The sequence below is a fragment of the Aotus nancymaae genome, unplaced genomic scaffold, assembly GCF_030222135.1.
Source record: "Aotus nancymaae isolate 86718 unplaced genomic scaffold, 86718_ANA_hifiasm-v0.15.2.pri h1tg000063l, whole genome shotgun sequence".
Taxonomy (NCBI): domain Eukaryota; kingdom Metazoa; phylum Chordata; class Mammalia; order Primates; family Aotidae; genus Aotus; species Aotus nancymaae.
The window spans coordinates 1,199,020-1,215,469 of NW_026988477.1; the positions used below are offsets into that span (position 1 = coordinate 1,199,020).

A 16,450-nucleotide genomic window follows, 5' to 3' on the forward strand; every position below is an offset into this window, starting at 1 on the left:
GGCCTGCTCACCCGGGAGGGCGCGTCCGCACAGCGCTCTGCGGGCCTGAGCGCCGCCCCGCGCCCCGTTCCCGGGGACCCCGCGCAACGCGAAACCCTCCCGACCCAGACCGGCCGGGGCTGCCGCGGGCACTTCTGCCCCGACTCGGAGACCCGTGGGGCGACCCCGGGCCCGGCCCTCCCAGCGGGGGTGCGGGCATCCTCACCCGACTTCCGCAGCCCTCGCATCTTCTGGGCGCCTTCGGGAAACAGCCCCGGGGCTCGGGCTGAAGGTGGGGAGAGCGGGTGAGCTGCAGGGAAGGGGCTGGCGGGCGAAGGCGGGGCGGGGACGCGTGCGGAGCGCGCCGGAGCAGGCACCGGGGAGACTCCAGACCCCGAGGCGCGGTGTCCGGGCCTGCACCCCGCGGCCGCCCACCGCAGAGCCGCAGCCGCTGCTTCCGCAGGACCCTTTCCGCGTCTCGGGGCCCTCGGATGTCGGTCAAGGCCATGGCTGGAAAGACACATACACAGGAGACACATACACATGCACACACACAGATACACGGACACACTGACACACAGAAGACACACACACAGGAGACACATACACACATGCACACACACAGATACACGGACACACTGACACACAGAAGACACACAGGAGACACATACACACATGCACACACACAGATACACGGACACACTGACACACAGAAGACATACACAGGAGACACATACACACATGCACACACACAGATACACGGACACACTGACACACAGAAGACATACACAGGAGACACATACACACATGCACACACACAGATACACGGACACACTGACACACAGAAGACATACACAGGAGACACATACACACATGCACACACACAGATACGCAGACACACTGACACACACAGAAAACACATACACAGGAGACACACACATGCACACACACAGATACACAGACACACTGACACACACAGAAGACACACACATACACAGGAGACACACACATGCACACACACAGATACACAGACACACTGACACACACAGAAGACACACACATACACAGGAGACACATACACACATGCACATACACAGATACACACACACACTGACACACAGAAGACACGTACACAGGAGACACATACACACATGCACACACAGATACACGGACACACTGACACACAGAAGACACGTACACAGGAGACACATACACACATGCACACACACAGATACACAGACACACTGACACACACACTGACACACAGAAGACACACATACACAGGAGACACACACATGCACACACACAGATACACAGACCCATTGACACACACATACACAGACACACTGACACACACAGAAGACACACACATACACAGGAGACACACACATGCACACACACAGATTCACAGACACACTGACACACACAGAAGACACACACATACACAGGAGACACACACATGCACACACACAGATACACAGACACATTGACACACACAGATACACAGACACACTGACACACAAAGAAGACACATACACAGGAGACACACACATGCACACACACAGATACACAGACACACTGACACACACAGAAGACACACATACACAGGAGACACATACACACACGCACACACACAGATACACAGACACACTGACACACAGAAGACACATACACAGGAGACACATACACACATGCACACACACAGATATGCAGACACACTGACACACACACATAGAAGACACACACATACACAGGAGACACATACATGCACACACACAGATACACAGACACACTGACACACACACACTGACACACAGAAGACACACACATACACAGGAGACACATACACACATGCACACACACAGATACACAGACACACTGACACACAGAAGACACGTACACAGGAGACACACACACATGCACACACACAGATACACAGACACACTGACACACACAGAAGACACACACACAGGAGACACACATGCACACACACATATACAGACACACTGACACACACATAGAAGACACACATACACAGAAGACACACACATGCACACACGCACAGATACACAGACACACTGACACGCACACACAGAAGACACACTCACATACACAGAAGACACGTACAGACATGCACACACACAGATACATGGACACACTGACACACACAGAAGACATACATACACAGGAGACATACACACATGCACACACACACAGATACACGGACACACTGACACAGACACACTGACACACACACAGAAGACACACATACACAGAAGACACATACAGACATGCACACACACAGATACACGGACACATTGACACACACAGAAGACACATTCATACACAGGAGACACATACACACACACAGGTACACAGACACTGACACAGACACACTGACACACACAGAATACACACTCACATACACAAGACTCATACAGACATACACACACACAGATACACGGACGCACTGACACACAGAAGACACACACATACACACATGCACACACACAGATACACTGACACACAGATATACACAGAAGACACACACACAGACACTCAGACACAGATACACGGACACTCAGATGCATATAGTGATACACACGCTGAGAAGTACACAGCTACACAGAAGACACACATGCAGAAACAGACACAGAGACACAGTCACATACAGTGATACACACACAGACACAGACAGGCAGACACTTTTCTCAACACCAGGCCTCAGGCAGTGCTTCCTCCAGGGCCTGGATCCCTCTGGAGCCCCTGCAGCTGCTGTCCGGGACTGGCCCCGAGGAGCCCTCGAGGACCCGTGGTCTGAGCCCGATGCGCTGGAGACACCATGGTCCCTCTGGACCTTCATCTGCCTCATGCTGGCCCTTGTCTGAGGCTGAGTGTGATGTGGGGCTCGTGGGATCACTTACGTGGGGTATCCAAACTTGAGGGCCAGGTCACCATTCACCAGGGGGGTCACTGAGACCACGGGCATCTTCACAGTGTCCTTGGAGGCCAGGAAGTCCTGGTCATCTGACACCACCCCGACCATGTACCAGGTGCCCTGGAACTGCAGGGTGAGTGCAGGGAAGGCTGGGAGGCAGCCCCGTGCCCTGGGCCTGAGCCCACCACGTTCCATCCTGACACAGCTGCTCCCTGGCCAGGACGGGGGCTGCTGCGCACACGTCGACCCTGATGCAGAACTGAGGGAGGGGGGCCTCAGTAGAGGAGCACCTGGCCCCCACCAGCCCAGCACCAGCCTCTCTGCAGCCGGCAGCCCGGGGGAAAGCCGGGTGGGTGGGGCTGTGGCAAGGTCACGCGTCTGTGTGGGGTCGGGGTGGGGGGATGTGAGGTGCGGGCAGCTGCGACTTGTCCCAGTTTTTGGCCCTGGGGAGTGACGGGGGGGGATGCAACGGAAAAGCTGGGGTGGCGGACTGCAGTCTTCCCCAGCCACGCCCCCTCCAGACCGATAGAGCAGGTGTGCGGGGGATCCCCTGCCCCCAGCCCTGCTGAGCCTGGATCAAAGAGGGTGTGGCCAGGGACCCGGGGCGCAGCACCAAAGTGCTGCACTTAGAGAACAGTGTATCTGTGTGTATGTGCATGTCTGTATATGTCTCCTGTGTATGTGTGTCTTCTGTGTGTATGTCAGTGTGTGCATGTATCTGTGTGTGTGTGCATGTCTGTATGTGTCTCCGGGTGTCCCCAGGTCTGGGCGCAACTGGCTGGCATGAAAGTTGGCCTGGGGACACCCGGAGCCAGGCAAGGAGGGAGCTGATCGGCAGAGCCCAAAGCATCATGCGGCAAGGTGGCTCAGTGGTTCCTCAGGACTCGGGAGCGGGGCAGAGCTTTGGTGTCTCCCTGAGATGCCCTGGGGCGGCTGGGCCGGGACTGCACCCACCGTGAGAGGCTTCTGATCAAGTTGCACCCTGCAGCGCCCAGGCCCAGCTGCTTCCACCCAAGCCCTGCCATCCCCTGCCAAGCCCTGCCTTTCCCCCGGGGTGGGGCCGGATGCCTGGCAGCTGAGGGTAGTTCTGACAGGCCTCCGGGCTAGGGGCCTGCAGCTCACCCACGCTGCCTCTCCGGCCTTCTGCAGACTCCCTGGGATGTGGGATCCCTTCCTGAGCTCAGGCACAGCCTCAACTCACTCCTCCTGGAAGGCCACCTAGAACCTCACCCTCGCCTCTGAGCCTCAAATGCTTGGTGCTTCTGCAGGGCCTGCCTTGGTGGGGGGACCTGGTGGGCAGGTCACAGTGAGGGTGGGAATGTGGAAGGGAGCAGGGTTGGGAGGGACACTGGCCGGGCATGGTGTGGGCGTGGTGCCAGGGCTCTGGCTTGTGACAGGGCTATGATCTGGAGGCCCAGGTCGGAGGGCAGGGGGTGCTCAGAGAGCCAGAGGGATGTGGGCTGGCCTGTCCCCAGTCCACTCAGTCCGTCTGTCCTGCGGGGGGTGGAGACATTCTAGCATCTTTCAAACAAATGTTCCTTTCTGTCCCCTGAAACCCTTCTCTCTGCCCGATCTCAGTGCGTTACTCCCACACCTCGAGACACCCAGCAGGTCCAAAGCTCCTCTGGGGCCTCAAGCCTCAGGGTTTTGCTGCTGAGGGGGTGACAGGGTGGGGTTGGGGGTGCAGGACACCTGCTTAGGGGATGAGATGAGTCACTGACCCCCCCAGCTCAGCACCGGCCTGGCAGCCGTGGCAGCTCAGAGGGTGTGGCTGGACACGTGGGGCCGAGGCAGGGTCACACGATCGTGTGGAGTGGGTGGGGGACACCCCTCCTGGCTCTCCTGACTCAGGACCCCACTGGGAGCAAACACTAGAGGGCTCACTCCTTTGTTGACATCAGGCTGGGATTTTACAGAGCGGGAGGTCGAGGTGGCCGGGGCCAGGCCCAGGACGGGTGACGCCAGCACAGACAGCCGGGAGCCAACGGACTTGCTTCCAGAGTTTATTCCATGGAGCCAGAATGAAGCCCAAGGCAGTGGGGGCACTTGGGTGGGGAGCGGGGGCAGGGTCTCAGGGAAGGAACAGAGCAGAGACATCCGGAGCTCGGGGGTCACCTGGCTGGGGGGTCCCAGCTTCAGCCCAGGGGAGTGCTGGGGGTGCAAGTGGAAGGCAATGATGTAGGCTGCGGTCTTCCCAGCCCACCCCCACCCCGGTTGGATGGAGCAGGGTGGGTGGGCGGATTTCCTCTGCCCCCGGCTCCCCTGAGCCCCACTGAGAGAGCAAGATCCATCGCTGGGGCTCGGGTCCCCACTGCCCCAGGGTCCACAGACTCCACCCCTCCCAGCCCCAGGGTCGATTCCAGCTCCAGCCTAGGCCTCCCTCCTGGGGGTGGGGGTCAATCCGCCTGGAGCCTGCTTCCTTGAGGTCTCCCACGGCCTCCACGAAGCATCCTGAGCCCTCCCTTCGGTCCCCTGTCTCCTCCCATCCCATCTCACCCACCCTGGTTCCCTCCCACTCCAGGAGCCAGAAGCCCCTCGCTGCCAGATGGCCCCTGTGGTACAGCCCCTCGGCCTTGTCTGCCTGGGGTCTCGCACCTCCACCCCGCGATGTGAGCCCTCGGGGGCCAGCCCTATTCCAGTGGCTGGGACAGGTTTTCCTTCCGAGCCTCACACCTGGGCGCCCGTCAATGTGGGCAGCCCCTATGTCTCCTGTCTGGTCCTGGACTGCAGCCACCAGGAAGGATGGGTCTGTAGCACCAGGCTGTCCTGGGACCCTGATCCATCGCAGAGGGGGAGCTGGATGTGTGCTGAATGAATGAATGAATGAATGAATGAATGAAGGGGCTCACCTACTCTTGTTCCGTCATGCACTTATCTGCCAAGGAAGAAGCAGGGGGCTGTCGTCAGAACCCAGCCTTAGGCCGATTTTCCCACCGGGCTTCCTGTCCCTCCCCTAATGCAGAGCTGGTCTTGAATAAACCCCCAAACCGCACAGACCCCCATCACCTCCCACCTCTCCCCTGGCCCCCTGAAACAGAGAGGGCCTTTCTCCACCTCTGCTGAGAGCAGGCTGTCCACCTGTGTCCCCCATGGGCACCCCACCCTACACCCTCCACCAGGCTGGAGCCCCATATCCTGGGAGTTGCTGGGCCTGGTACTCAGTGGGTGCCTGGTCCCCATGTCCCCCATAGAGGCGGCTCCTAGTGAAGGGCCGCAGGCCCAGGCCTCCAGCAGGTCAGCAGGCGGCAGGGTGGGCCACCTCCTCCCCTGTGCCTCCTGCAGTCAGGAGACTGCCTGCCTGCCTGCCTCTAACCTGACCTGAATCCTCTCCGCATCAGATTAGGGCCTCACCGGTCTTGGGCAGGAAGACAATGGTATCCTCTGTGAAGTCCTGGGCCTTGCAGAAGGCGGTGAATTTCTCCTTTAACTCAGCCCTGGGGGTCTGGGTTCGGCCTGGGACAGGGTGGAGACAGCTGGCCTCAGCGGGGCGCACAGTGTGCGCTCTCCCTGAGTCTGGGGGAGCCCCTGTGGTCAGGCTGCATCCAGCCCCACCCTCGGGGCAGCACGCTGGGCACGTACTGTAGAGTGTGGCCATGCGGAAGTCCTCGCCGGGGCCCTTGCTGCCCTGGCTGTAGAGCAGGGCATACTGATCATAGTCGGTCTCCACCACTGACACAGAGTAGGTGCTGCCCCAGTCTGGGAACCCAAGAGATGGCCCTGTTGGGGACTCAGCTCTGCTTCAGGGAGGGGGTGCACCTGTGGGCTGTGGGCACTCAGGCCTCGGCCAGCCTGGGATGCTCCCCCACCCCACTGCTCTCCAGCCCACACCCCGCTCCTGCCTACACAGCCTGTGAACTCTGCCCCCAAACCAGACGTCCGGGGGAGCCAGGCTCAGAAAACCGGGATTCCTGGTGCAGCCGAAGAACTCGCTGCCAGACCCGGGAAGTGAAGAGGTCTCCTGGCAGGAGCCATTCCCCAGGAGGGGTGAGGAAGCCCCTGGGCCCTGGGGAGGAGAACTGGGAGGAGGTATGTGGAGGGGCCTTGGGGGCTGCGTATGTGGGGAAAACTCCAGGGGACAGAAGGGCCTGGCAAGACACTAGTGGGCTCCAGAGAGGATCCCACCCCCTGGAGGAAGGGTCCCTCTGTCCCCACGCTGGTGCATGGGCAGTCACGCCCAGGCCTGGCCTTGGCCTCTGTCCTAGTGGGGCGGCCATCACCCCCCACCCCATGGATCTCCGAGGCAGGGGGCTGGCCGAGAGTCACCCCGGCAAGTGTCACCCCCAGGCTGGGCCCAGGGGGCCGGTGGAGGCCCCACTCACGGGGACTCCGGTAGCTGTAGGAGCCAAGCGACCCCGCGGGCTGCAGCAGCATGGTTCGGGTCTCACACTGGTTTTTCCTGCAGGTGGGTGACCTCAGGGTCAGGGGTTAGGCCCGAGGGTGTCCCCAGACCTCTGCGTCCCAGAAGCCCACCTGCCCGCTGTCACACCTGAGGAAGGTGGAGGTCAGGTTGAGGCCGCCATCCGAGGCCGGGGCCACCACCGACTTGCACATGGACAGTGCCGCCTTCTTCTCTCGGAGCCAGCTCGAGTTGGAGGCGAGGCCCACGCTGAACCAGAGCCCCAGGAACTGCGGCGAGCGGCCCCCGTCGCGTCGGCCAGGACCCTCCGGACCACTGGCTCCGACCCGCGGGGGCGCCTCTGCCCCTCCCCGTCCCGCCTCCAGCCCGGCCGGGTCCCCACGTTCAGTCCCCAGGAAGCCACGCCCCTCACCCCGCCCACAAACTGCCCACCTCGCCCCTGGCACCGGCTCCCCGTCCGCCACGCCCCCTCCCGAGGACGGTCCCCCCCGTCGCCCCCCGTCCCGATTCTGTGCCCTGGCGGGGCGCCCGGCCCTCTCAGCGGGTGGCAGAGGACGCCGCGTTCCCGCAGGGGTTGGGCGGGTCCTCGGCTCCGCTTCGCCGACCGCTGGGGGTCTCCTCGGCCCCGGGGAGGGGCGCGCGTCGCCGGCTTTCTGTGCGGGGCGGGTCACCCCCGCGCCCGGCGTGTTTAGCGCCATCCCCGTGCGCCACCGCCCGCCACCCGTGTCCTGGCACCCAGGTGTGGAACGTGCGCTCGCGTGCCCGAGGCGATGGCCGTGTTCGGATGGCGTGGGCGCGTGTGCGGCCCGGCGTCTGCGTGGCCCATCGGGGAGACGGGACGCGGCGCCCAGGGAGGGCCCCTCGTGCTCAGCCCCCGCGGGCAGCCGCCCAGCCTCCTTCCTGCGCGCCGGGCTCTGTCCGTGGCCGGCACTGCCGGGCACTGCGGAACTTCGCTCCCTCCACCCGGGGAGAAGACCCAGCTGGAAAGTGCCCTTCCCGGACGGGGCCCAGTAGCTCTTGGGGATGGCGCAGGGAAGCCCCTCACCCTTTCCTGCTGGAAGTCGGGCTGCACGGAGACCTGGGCCTCTGCCGCTGCCTGCGGGCCGCCCAGCAGCCCCAGCAGGACCAGCCCCACCCACAGAGTGTGCCGAGCAGCCATTCTCTCGAAGCAGAGCAGGTGTCTGGGGCCCGGTGCCAGCGGCGTGGGCGAGCGAGGGAGGTGTGCAGGAGGAGTGCAGAGCACTGAGGGGACCCCTATTTATGGGCCAGGCTTGGCCTCACCCAGGGCCCCAGGACAGCCCACTGAAGACTCGTGATGCTGGGGGGTGGGGTGGCCGGGCACGGCTGCAGCCTCGTCCCCCACAGGGCGCTTATGCAAGAGGCCTGGGCCTGCTGCCCCGGCTGAGGCTGAGGCGGTGTGGGGGTGAGGCAGAGGCCCCTGCCCACTTGTCCCAGAGACAGAGCTGGCAGCGGCCTTGCCACCCTCCTCCTGCCGGCAGGACCCACCCAACCCGAAGCCCTGATGCCTGCCTGCCTCCAAGGCCTCTGGCCACTTCCCATGGCGGGCGGGGGGGGGGGCAGGACGCACATCCTGCAGGCCCTACCATCGATCCTTTCGAGCCCTGCGACCCCAGAGGGGGACAAAGCCTCACTTCCACCCTGAGAGTTTGGTCCTGAAACGCCCAGCAAGTGAAGTGATGAGAAGCTCCGGCCGAGGTGGAGAAACTGGGTCTGCCCCGCAGGGGCCTGAGGGCCCGGTGTGCTGGGCACGGCTTCCCCATGGCCAGTTGTTGGGGCTCTGAGAGTGGCCCCTGGGCACCCATTGCAGCTTGGGCACCTTTGGGCTTGGGCACAGGTGCCATCCCTTGCCGGAGGCCCTGCCCTCTCCCAGCAACCCCCCGACCCCGAGTCTGCCCTCCTCCAAGTCTGGGCCTCCCCACCTCGAGTTTGGTCCTGTCGCGTTACCCCAGCGCTGTACCCAGCCCCGTGGACCCCTCCAGCCTGTTGGCTCTGGCTGGGCCCTGCCGTGGGCCGTCACAGGCAGGCTCCTGGTGGACTGAGCTGTTCCAGCAGGCGTGGTGGGTGAGTGCTGCCGCTGGTCAGCAGGTGGGCCCAGGTGGGGAGCTGGGAAATGAATGTGAGAGCAGGAGTGACTGGGACGTGGTGGGGTGGTGGGCTTCTGGGGGCCACTGGCGACCCCTGGGGGCTGGAGCCCGTCCTCTTCCTGGGTTCTGTGGCCCACCCCTTGCTGGGGCACGTGGGCCCTGGGACTGAGCTCACTGCTTCTCCTCCCCAGTGGCCCGGGGGTCACGGAGCCCAGACTTGGGGGCCTGGGGGCCTGGGGCAGATGCTGGTGGGCAGCATGGGTGTCGGGGCGGCTGGGGGTGGCTGGGTCGTCCCAGGCAGAGGCCAAGATGAGGGAGTGGGTCCCAGGGAGCGGGGAGGCCCCTGAGAGTCAGGGAGAAGGAGGGTAGCAGGGCAAGGGGCCGAGGCAGGCCTCAGAACACACCCCTCCCCCGGGCCTCCCATCGGCCCCTGCCCAGAGCAGCAGCGCCCTGCTAGCTCAGATGCCATCTGTGCCCTAGGCTGAGAGGGAGGTCTGTTGGAACATTTGAGGGGGTGTCTAACCCCAGGACCCCACATGGCCCCCAGGCCTGGCTCAGCTACAGAGCTGGGGGCTCCTGTCAGGACAGGGAGAGGCAGGAAGACAGTCGTGGCTGGGGCATCACTGCGGGCCTGGCCTCCTGCCCTCTGCCGGCTGAGTCCTGGCTGCCATTCGGCCCTGCGGGGGCTGGCAGCTCACTGAGTGGCCTGGCTGGAGGTCCCTACCCAGGCCAGGTGGGTCCAGGACAAGGGGCCTCCCGGTGGTGAGCAAGCCCTAGGGCGTGGTGGCAGGTGGCACAGGGCAGGGAGACCCGGGAGACGTAGCTCTGGGTCTGAATGGCTCCAGTCTGGGCAGGCCAGGGAGGGACTGGGGAGCCTGATGGGGCAAGGTCTTCCATAGCCAAAGGGGTTCCCAGGGGATCTCAGGTGTCCAGCCCTCAAACCCAGTGCCTGGAGCAAGGACCAAGCCCCTCCCCTTCCCCACTTTCTGGTGGGCAGCAGAAGGCCTGGCAGGCCCCATGTCCCCTCCTCCTCCATGACCAGTCATTACCGAGACCAAGTGGTCACCGGTGGCGCCTGGAGAGCTGGAAGAAACGAGGAACTCATGCTCAGCTCGGGAACAGACTCCTTAGTCTCCATGGTCAAGATGGCCCGTGGGTGGCCAGGGACACTCCCAGGCATGGCTGAACGAGCGCGGAGCTGCCCGCAAGCCCTGATTCCTGGGGGCACCTGGGCCCGACGAGGGCTGGAGATTCATCTCCCACCAAATCCAGGAAGGGCCGGGCAGTTGCCAGCTCCTGGTGAACTCACACCAGATTTCTCCCCTCCCCCGCAGCCAGGATTGTGCTTGTACGAGGTGGACAGGGGCAGGCGGGGCCTCTGAGGAGCCTCCTGCAGCTCAGGCAGGGACAAGGACCCCCCTGCGAACTCTCCTCGTCCTTCCCTTTGCTCTGAGCTCCACTGCCAGGCAGGACCTCGGTGGAGCCTGGGGGAGGGCTGGGCAGGAAGGAGCTGGCCACCCCACCCCGCTGCTCAGGGAACAAGTTGCTTTGAGTCACAGAATGCAAGGACTTGGCCTCTACCTTAAGGGGTCGTCAAGGCCATCCCCCTGCCTGCGGTACAGGCAGGTCAGAGACAAGCCTGGTGGCCTGGGCCTGGGCTCCCAGAACTGACCCCAACCTTTCCCTGGAGGGAAGCCATCTCCGCCCTGGGGCCCTGGCCAGCATCCTCTGGGGACGCTGGTGCCCCTGTCCAGCGTCCCCACCGATGGTTTGCCTTTAAGGACCGAGGCTGTCTCAGTGACTGGTGGGACCTGGGCATGACTGAATGTCCACCAGCCTTGAACAAACTCATGCGGACCTCCTCGGCCCCACCCACCTGCGGCCTGGGATCAGCTTCCCCAGCCTGGGATTGGGGAGGGGCAGCCTCTATGCCCCACCCTCTCAGGCCCTGCCTTGCCTGCCCTCCAGAGGTGCCCAGGTCTCGAGGCTCCAGGGGCTCACTCCTGTCAGAGCTGCCCCGCTAGGGATCCGCAGTAGGGGAGGGCAGTACCCGGGGTCACTGAGACACTGTGTGGAGTGTTGGACAAGTCAGGGTCAGAGCGGGAGCACCCTGAGACTGCCGCAGGGGATCCAGGGCCGGGTGCGGTGGGGACAGCCAGCACAGCGCTCCCCTAGGGGCCAGAAATTCTCCCCCAGCAGCCTTACCCCCCCCTATCGGGTCCAGCCCTGCAGGGTCCCGTGAGTCCCTCTCTGCAGGTGTGGAGATAAAGACACAAGACACAGACGGAGAAAACAGCGTCTGGGCCCAGGCTCCGCAGGGTGGGTGGGGCGAGGTGACGGAGGTCAGTGACAGGGCCAGGTCCTCCAAGTAGCCGAGGCCAGGAGGAAACGTGGTGCGTCAGCACTTTTTTCATATCTGTCAAGGATGCAAAGGACGTTACAATTTGTGTCACTGTCACTAATTCTTATCTTAGAAGAAAGAGAGGAAGCAGGTGCAGAAGCGGAACTTGAAAGTAGACGAGGAGCGTGACGCGGAGGCCAGCCCCGACGGCCGCCAGGGCCTGGAGGAGCGGAGTTTTCTCCTCACTCCCCCGAGGACAGAGATGTCTCGGCCATCTCGGACGTCTCCTTCCCTAGCTGGCTAAGCAGCGGGCGCTTTCCCAGCGCTGACACTGGCACAGCCGAGGCGTCCTCCAGCAGCCCTTACGCGGGCGGGACAGAGGACTCAGAGCATCTTGCCTTAGGGTCACCTCTTTCCCGATGCCACCTCAGTCCCGTACTTCTTGACCTGAGGCTTATTGGTAAAATTAAAGATCACATGATTGTATGCATACATTAATGATTACATGTGAATAGCTGTGATTATGATTATATTTAGGAATAATTCTGTGACTAGATCTGCAATCTTTTCTAATTCTATATTTATATGAGAACAGACGCAGGCCTCAGACCCTTGCCTTGGCTCTTGTGGGGTTCCCCCCCACCCCTACTCCCACACCTACTCCCACAGCCACCCCACCCCCACCCCACCCCCACACCTACTCCCACAGCCACCCCACCCCCACCCCACCTCCACGCCACCCCCACGCCACCCCCACAGCCTCGGTACACTCAGCTCCAGGATGCCAGCACTGTGGACCCCTCTGAGGCTCAGCCTGGCTTCAGGAAGCGCCCAGCTCGGCCATGGAAGGTCAAGGCCAGTGTCCCCAGCTGCTCATTTAGGGGCTGGGTGGAAGCTCCCCAGGCCGGTGAGGTCTGGGCAGGGGCCAAGCCTGGGAGGACCCCAGGTCACCGCAGCATCAGGCTGAGCACAACTCCCCACAGAGACCGGAAGCCAAAAGGCCCCTCAGCACGAGGGGCTGGCTCCTGCAGGGCATCAGTGGAGACCTGATTCCAGGGGCCGCTCCCCACCTCCGTGCCCACCCCCGGTCACGGTTCCCGACTGTGGGACGTGGGTCGGCCACATGGAGCCTAGGCCCACGCCCCTGAGATGGGGGTTCCGGGGGGGCTCAAGGTGAACCAGGGAGGCAGGGCCACAGCTCTGAGAAGAGCCAGTGGTGAGGGAAGGCGCTCCTAGCAGGGGCAGGGGGTGCCAGGCGCCGTGGAGCTGGGCAGACCCCTCGGTCACAGGCTGGGCACCATGGAGGGTGGCCTGTGAGTGAGGATGGGTCTGGCTCTGTCCACCTGAGAGCGCCCAGCTGAGAGGGAGGCGGCCACCGGGCTTAGGTGAGGGCAGGCGTCGGTGCTTGGCTCCTCCCTGGGCCTGGAGCCCGGGCTGCTCCCAGCGGCCCTGCCCACTGCCCGCTCACGGTCACCCTGTGGTCACAGACAGGCAGATCTGGCTCCCCCTGGCACAGACTGTTTATTTCTGGTGGGGTCGCGGGGACAGGTTGTGACTGAGCCTCCACAGGGTGGGGGCACCAAGGGCCAGGCCAGGGTCCACTGCCCTCAGGACAGAGGGTGGAAGGCCCAGGCAGAGAATCTCGGAGGGGCTGGAGTGAGAGGAGGGAGACAGACACCTTTGGGAGAGGGAGGGGCGGGGGGTGCCAGGGCCAGAAGGGAGGAGGGCGCAGGGCGGGCCTGGCTGATGCCTGCTGGCTTCGCTGATCCTAGCGTGACCCAGGACCCCCAGGACCCCCAGCAGTTACACTTTCGGCTCACCACGGGCTCTCCTGTGAGGAAGGAGCACTGGTCAGAGGCCTGGGGGTCCAACGCCATGTTCGCACGACCTCTGACCCTGGGCACGACCTCTGACCCTGGGCACGACCTCTGACCCTGGGGCTCCCGCCTGCTCCAGGACTGCTTTGGTAGCTGCAGATGGCCCAGTACAGGGGACCCGGGGGTTTGGGCAGAGACCCTGAGAGGGCCTGGGTTGGGCGGGAGGGGATGCTCCAGGCCACAGGTGCGTCAAGGTCTGCGCCCCGAGGCGTCCCCGCATCTGGAGCCCCAGCGCACTCTCAACTCTCAGAGCCTCAGCCGCTGTGGCCTCGGCTCATAATCTCCGTCTTCGCACAGGGCCCCTGCCTCGGGTCCCGGGTCTCGGGGGGCCTGGCCCCTTCCAGCCCAGAGCCCTCTTGCCTCAAGGTTGACCCTCCCGGCCGTGGTCCCTTGGGTCAGAGATGAGGCTGACGAGGGCTTCCCTGCAGCCCCTCCACCGGGACTCCTGTCCCTCCACCTGCCATCCACTTTGCCTGCCGTGCACGTGGGGCGCCTCCAGTGACCCGGGTCCTACCGGGACCCTCTGGCACCTGGGCCTGGTCTCCGGACCCTGATGATCTCCTGGGCAGTCCTTTCCCAAGGCTGCATGGACAGGGGTGGGGATGGGGCACCTCCGGTTGTGTCATTCGGGCACCAGGCACCCTCTCCTTGGCGAGCACTCCTGCCTGGCCCCAGGCCCCCAGGCCTCCCGGTGCCAGTTTGGGGCAGGAAGGGAATGTGGTCAAGGCTGATGCCCAGAATCTGGTCAAATCTGATCAATTTCTCCCCCAGGTCAAAATCCACCTCCTTCCCCTAACCTGTGCCAAGAACGGGGTGAGCCCTGGAAAGACTCCTCCCTCCACAGCCCAGCCCCCGGGGGTCCTGGGAGGCCGCTTCCCGACGTCCTCAGGGTCTCACCGAGCAGCTTGGCCTGGGTTCCCTCTCCTGGGGCTTGGTCTCAGCGTAGCACCCATCTGTCATTTTCCTACCTCACCTCTGCGGGGAGCAGGCAGGGGTCAGGCCTCCACTGCTGGGACGGTCTGCTGATCATGCCCCCTCTGGGGCCACACCAAGACCTTCCCTGGAGTGTCCTTTTTAATGTATTTATGGTTTTAGAGACAGGGTCTCGCTCTGTCACCCAGGCTGGAGTGCGGTGGCACAATCGCAGCTCAATGCAGACTCCTGGGCCCAAACAATCCTCCCTCCTCAGCCTCCCAAGTAGCTGGGACTACAGGCATGTACCACCACACCCAGCTAATTTTTTAATTTTGTTTTTGTAGAGACGGGGGTCTCACTATGTTGTCCAGGCTGGTCTCGAACTCCTGGCCACAGCTGATCCTCCTCCTCAGCCTCTGGAAGTGCTGGGATTACACATGTGGAGTGTCCTTAACCTGGGGTGGCTCTGGGCCTTTCTTGGGGTGTCAGGCAGGGAAGACACCCTCCCGGCCTCCAAGGAGGTTCTGATCTGGCTGCCTCTCAGGGACAGGGGTACTGGCCCAGCGTTTGCAGGGTGGGTCCCTGTGGGAGGAGGCTGTGGGAAGGAGGGGCTGGGGAGAAGGCTTTGGGGCCTCCAGGAAGGGTCCTGATCTTCACAGTTCCTGCGGCTGCGCTTCCTGCCTGTCCCCGCCTGATGGTGTCCCCGCCTCTGACAGTGTCCCTGCCTCTGACGATGTCCCCGCCTGACGGTGTCCCTCCCTGACGGTGTCCCTGCCTCTGACGGTGTCCCTGCCTGACGGTGTCCCTGCCTCTGACGGTGTCCCCACCTGACGGTGTCCCCGCCTGACGGTGTCCTCTGCCTGACGGTGTCCCTGCCTGACGATGTCCCCGCCTCTGACGGTGTCCCTGCCTGACGATGTCCCTGCCTGACGATGTCCCCGCCTCTGACGGTGTCCCTGCCTGACGATGTCCCCGCCTGACGGTGTCCCTGCCTGACGGTGTCCCTGCCTCTGACGATGTCCCCACCTGACGGTGTCCCCGCCTGACGGTGTCCCCGCCTGACGGTGTCCCTGCCTCTGACGGTGTCCCCACCTGACGGTGTCCCCGCCTGACGGTGTCCTCTGCCTGACGGTGTCCCTGCCTGACGATGTCCCCGCCTCTGACGGTGTCCCTGCCTGACGATGTCCCTGCCTGACGATGTCCCCGCCTCTGACGGTGTCCCTGCCTGACGATGTCCCCGCCTGACGGTGTCCCTGCCTGACGGTGTCCCTGCCTCTGACGATGTCCCCACCTGACGGTGTCCCCACCTGACGGTGTCCCCGCCTGACGGTGTCCCTGCCTCTGACGATGTCCCCACCTGACGGTGTCCCCGCCTGACGGTGTCCTCTGCCTGACGGTGTCCCTGCCTGACGATGTCCCCGCCTCTGACGGTGTCCCTGCCTGACGATGTCCCCGCCTCTGACGGTGTCCTCTGCCTGACGGTGTCCCCGCCTGATGGTGTCCTCTGCCCATGGAAGTTCTCACTGGATGCATGGAATTGGGGTGTCCACCTATAGTCACGGTGTCCCCTGTCTCCACACCCTCCCCTGATCTCCACGTGACCCTGGGTCTCAGGACAGGCCCCTCCTCCAAACTGCAGGCCCCAGGAGGGGAGCAGGGGCCCCACGCTATGTTGAGGGTGGGATGAGCTCCCTCACGGCTGGTGCTGCCTCCTTCTGCCCACGGGGTCCACCCACTGGGCCTGTCCGTGTGAGGGGTCTCCACCCAGTGGCCCTTCCCTCTCCCCTTCCGGGCAGCCCCATCACCTGACGGGGCTCTGGGTGCCCAGCTTCAGCTGAGCGGGCTGGACGCGACCACGGCTGCCACCAGCACCCTGAATTGGGACCTGCATTCTGGCCAGAAGGTGTTGACCGCCAGGCCAGGACCACCGCTCCCCCA

The 16,450-nt window shown here is 63.3% G+C and overlaps 1 protein-coding gene and 1 pseudogene across 1 annotated transcript; both read right to left on the minus strand.

The window, feature by feature from the left end:
- Positions 1–405: 405 nt before the first annotated feature.
- On the minus strand, positions 406–5,208 carry LOC105712157 (uncharacterized; annotated as a pseudogene).
- PTGDS (prostaglandin D2 synthase) lies at positions 4,907–8,508 on the minus strand. The gene is made up of 7 exons (XM_012445223.2): positions 8,320–8,508; positions 7,404–7,543; positions 7,237–7,313; positions 6,497–6,613; positions 6,269–6,370; positions 5,767–5,792; positions 4,907–5,068 (listed from the first exon to the last, which is right to left on the minus strand). The coding sequence occupies exons 1-6, from the start codon at positions 8,431–8,433 to the stop codon at positions 5,767–5,769; spliced, it is 576 nt and encodes a 191-aa protein (XP_012300646.1). The 5' UTR covers positions 8,434–8,508; the 3' UTR covers positions 4,907–5,068.
- Positions 8,509–16,450: the final 7,942 nt, after the last annotated feature.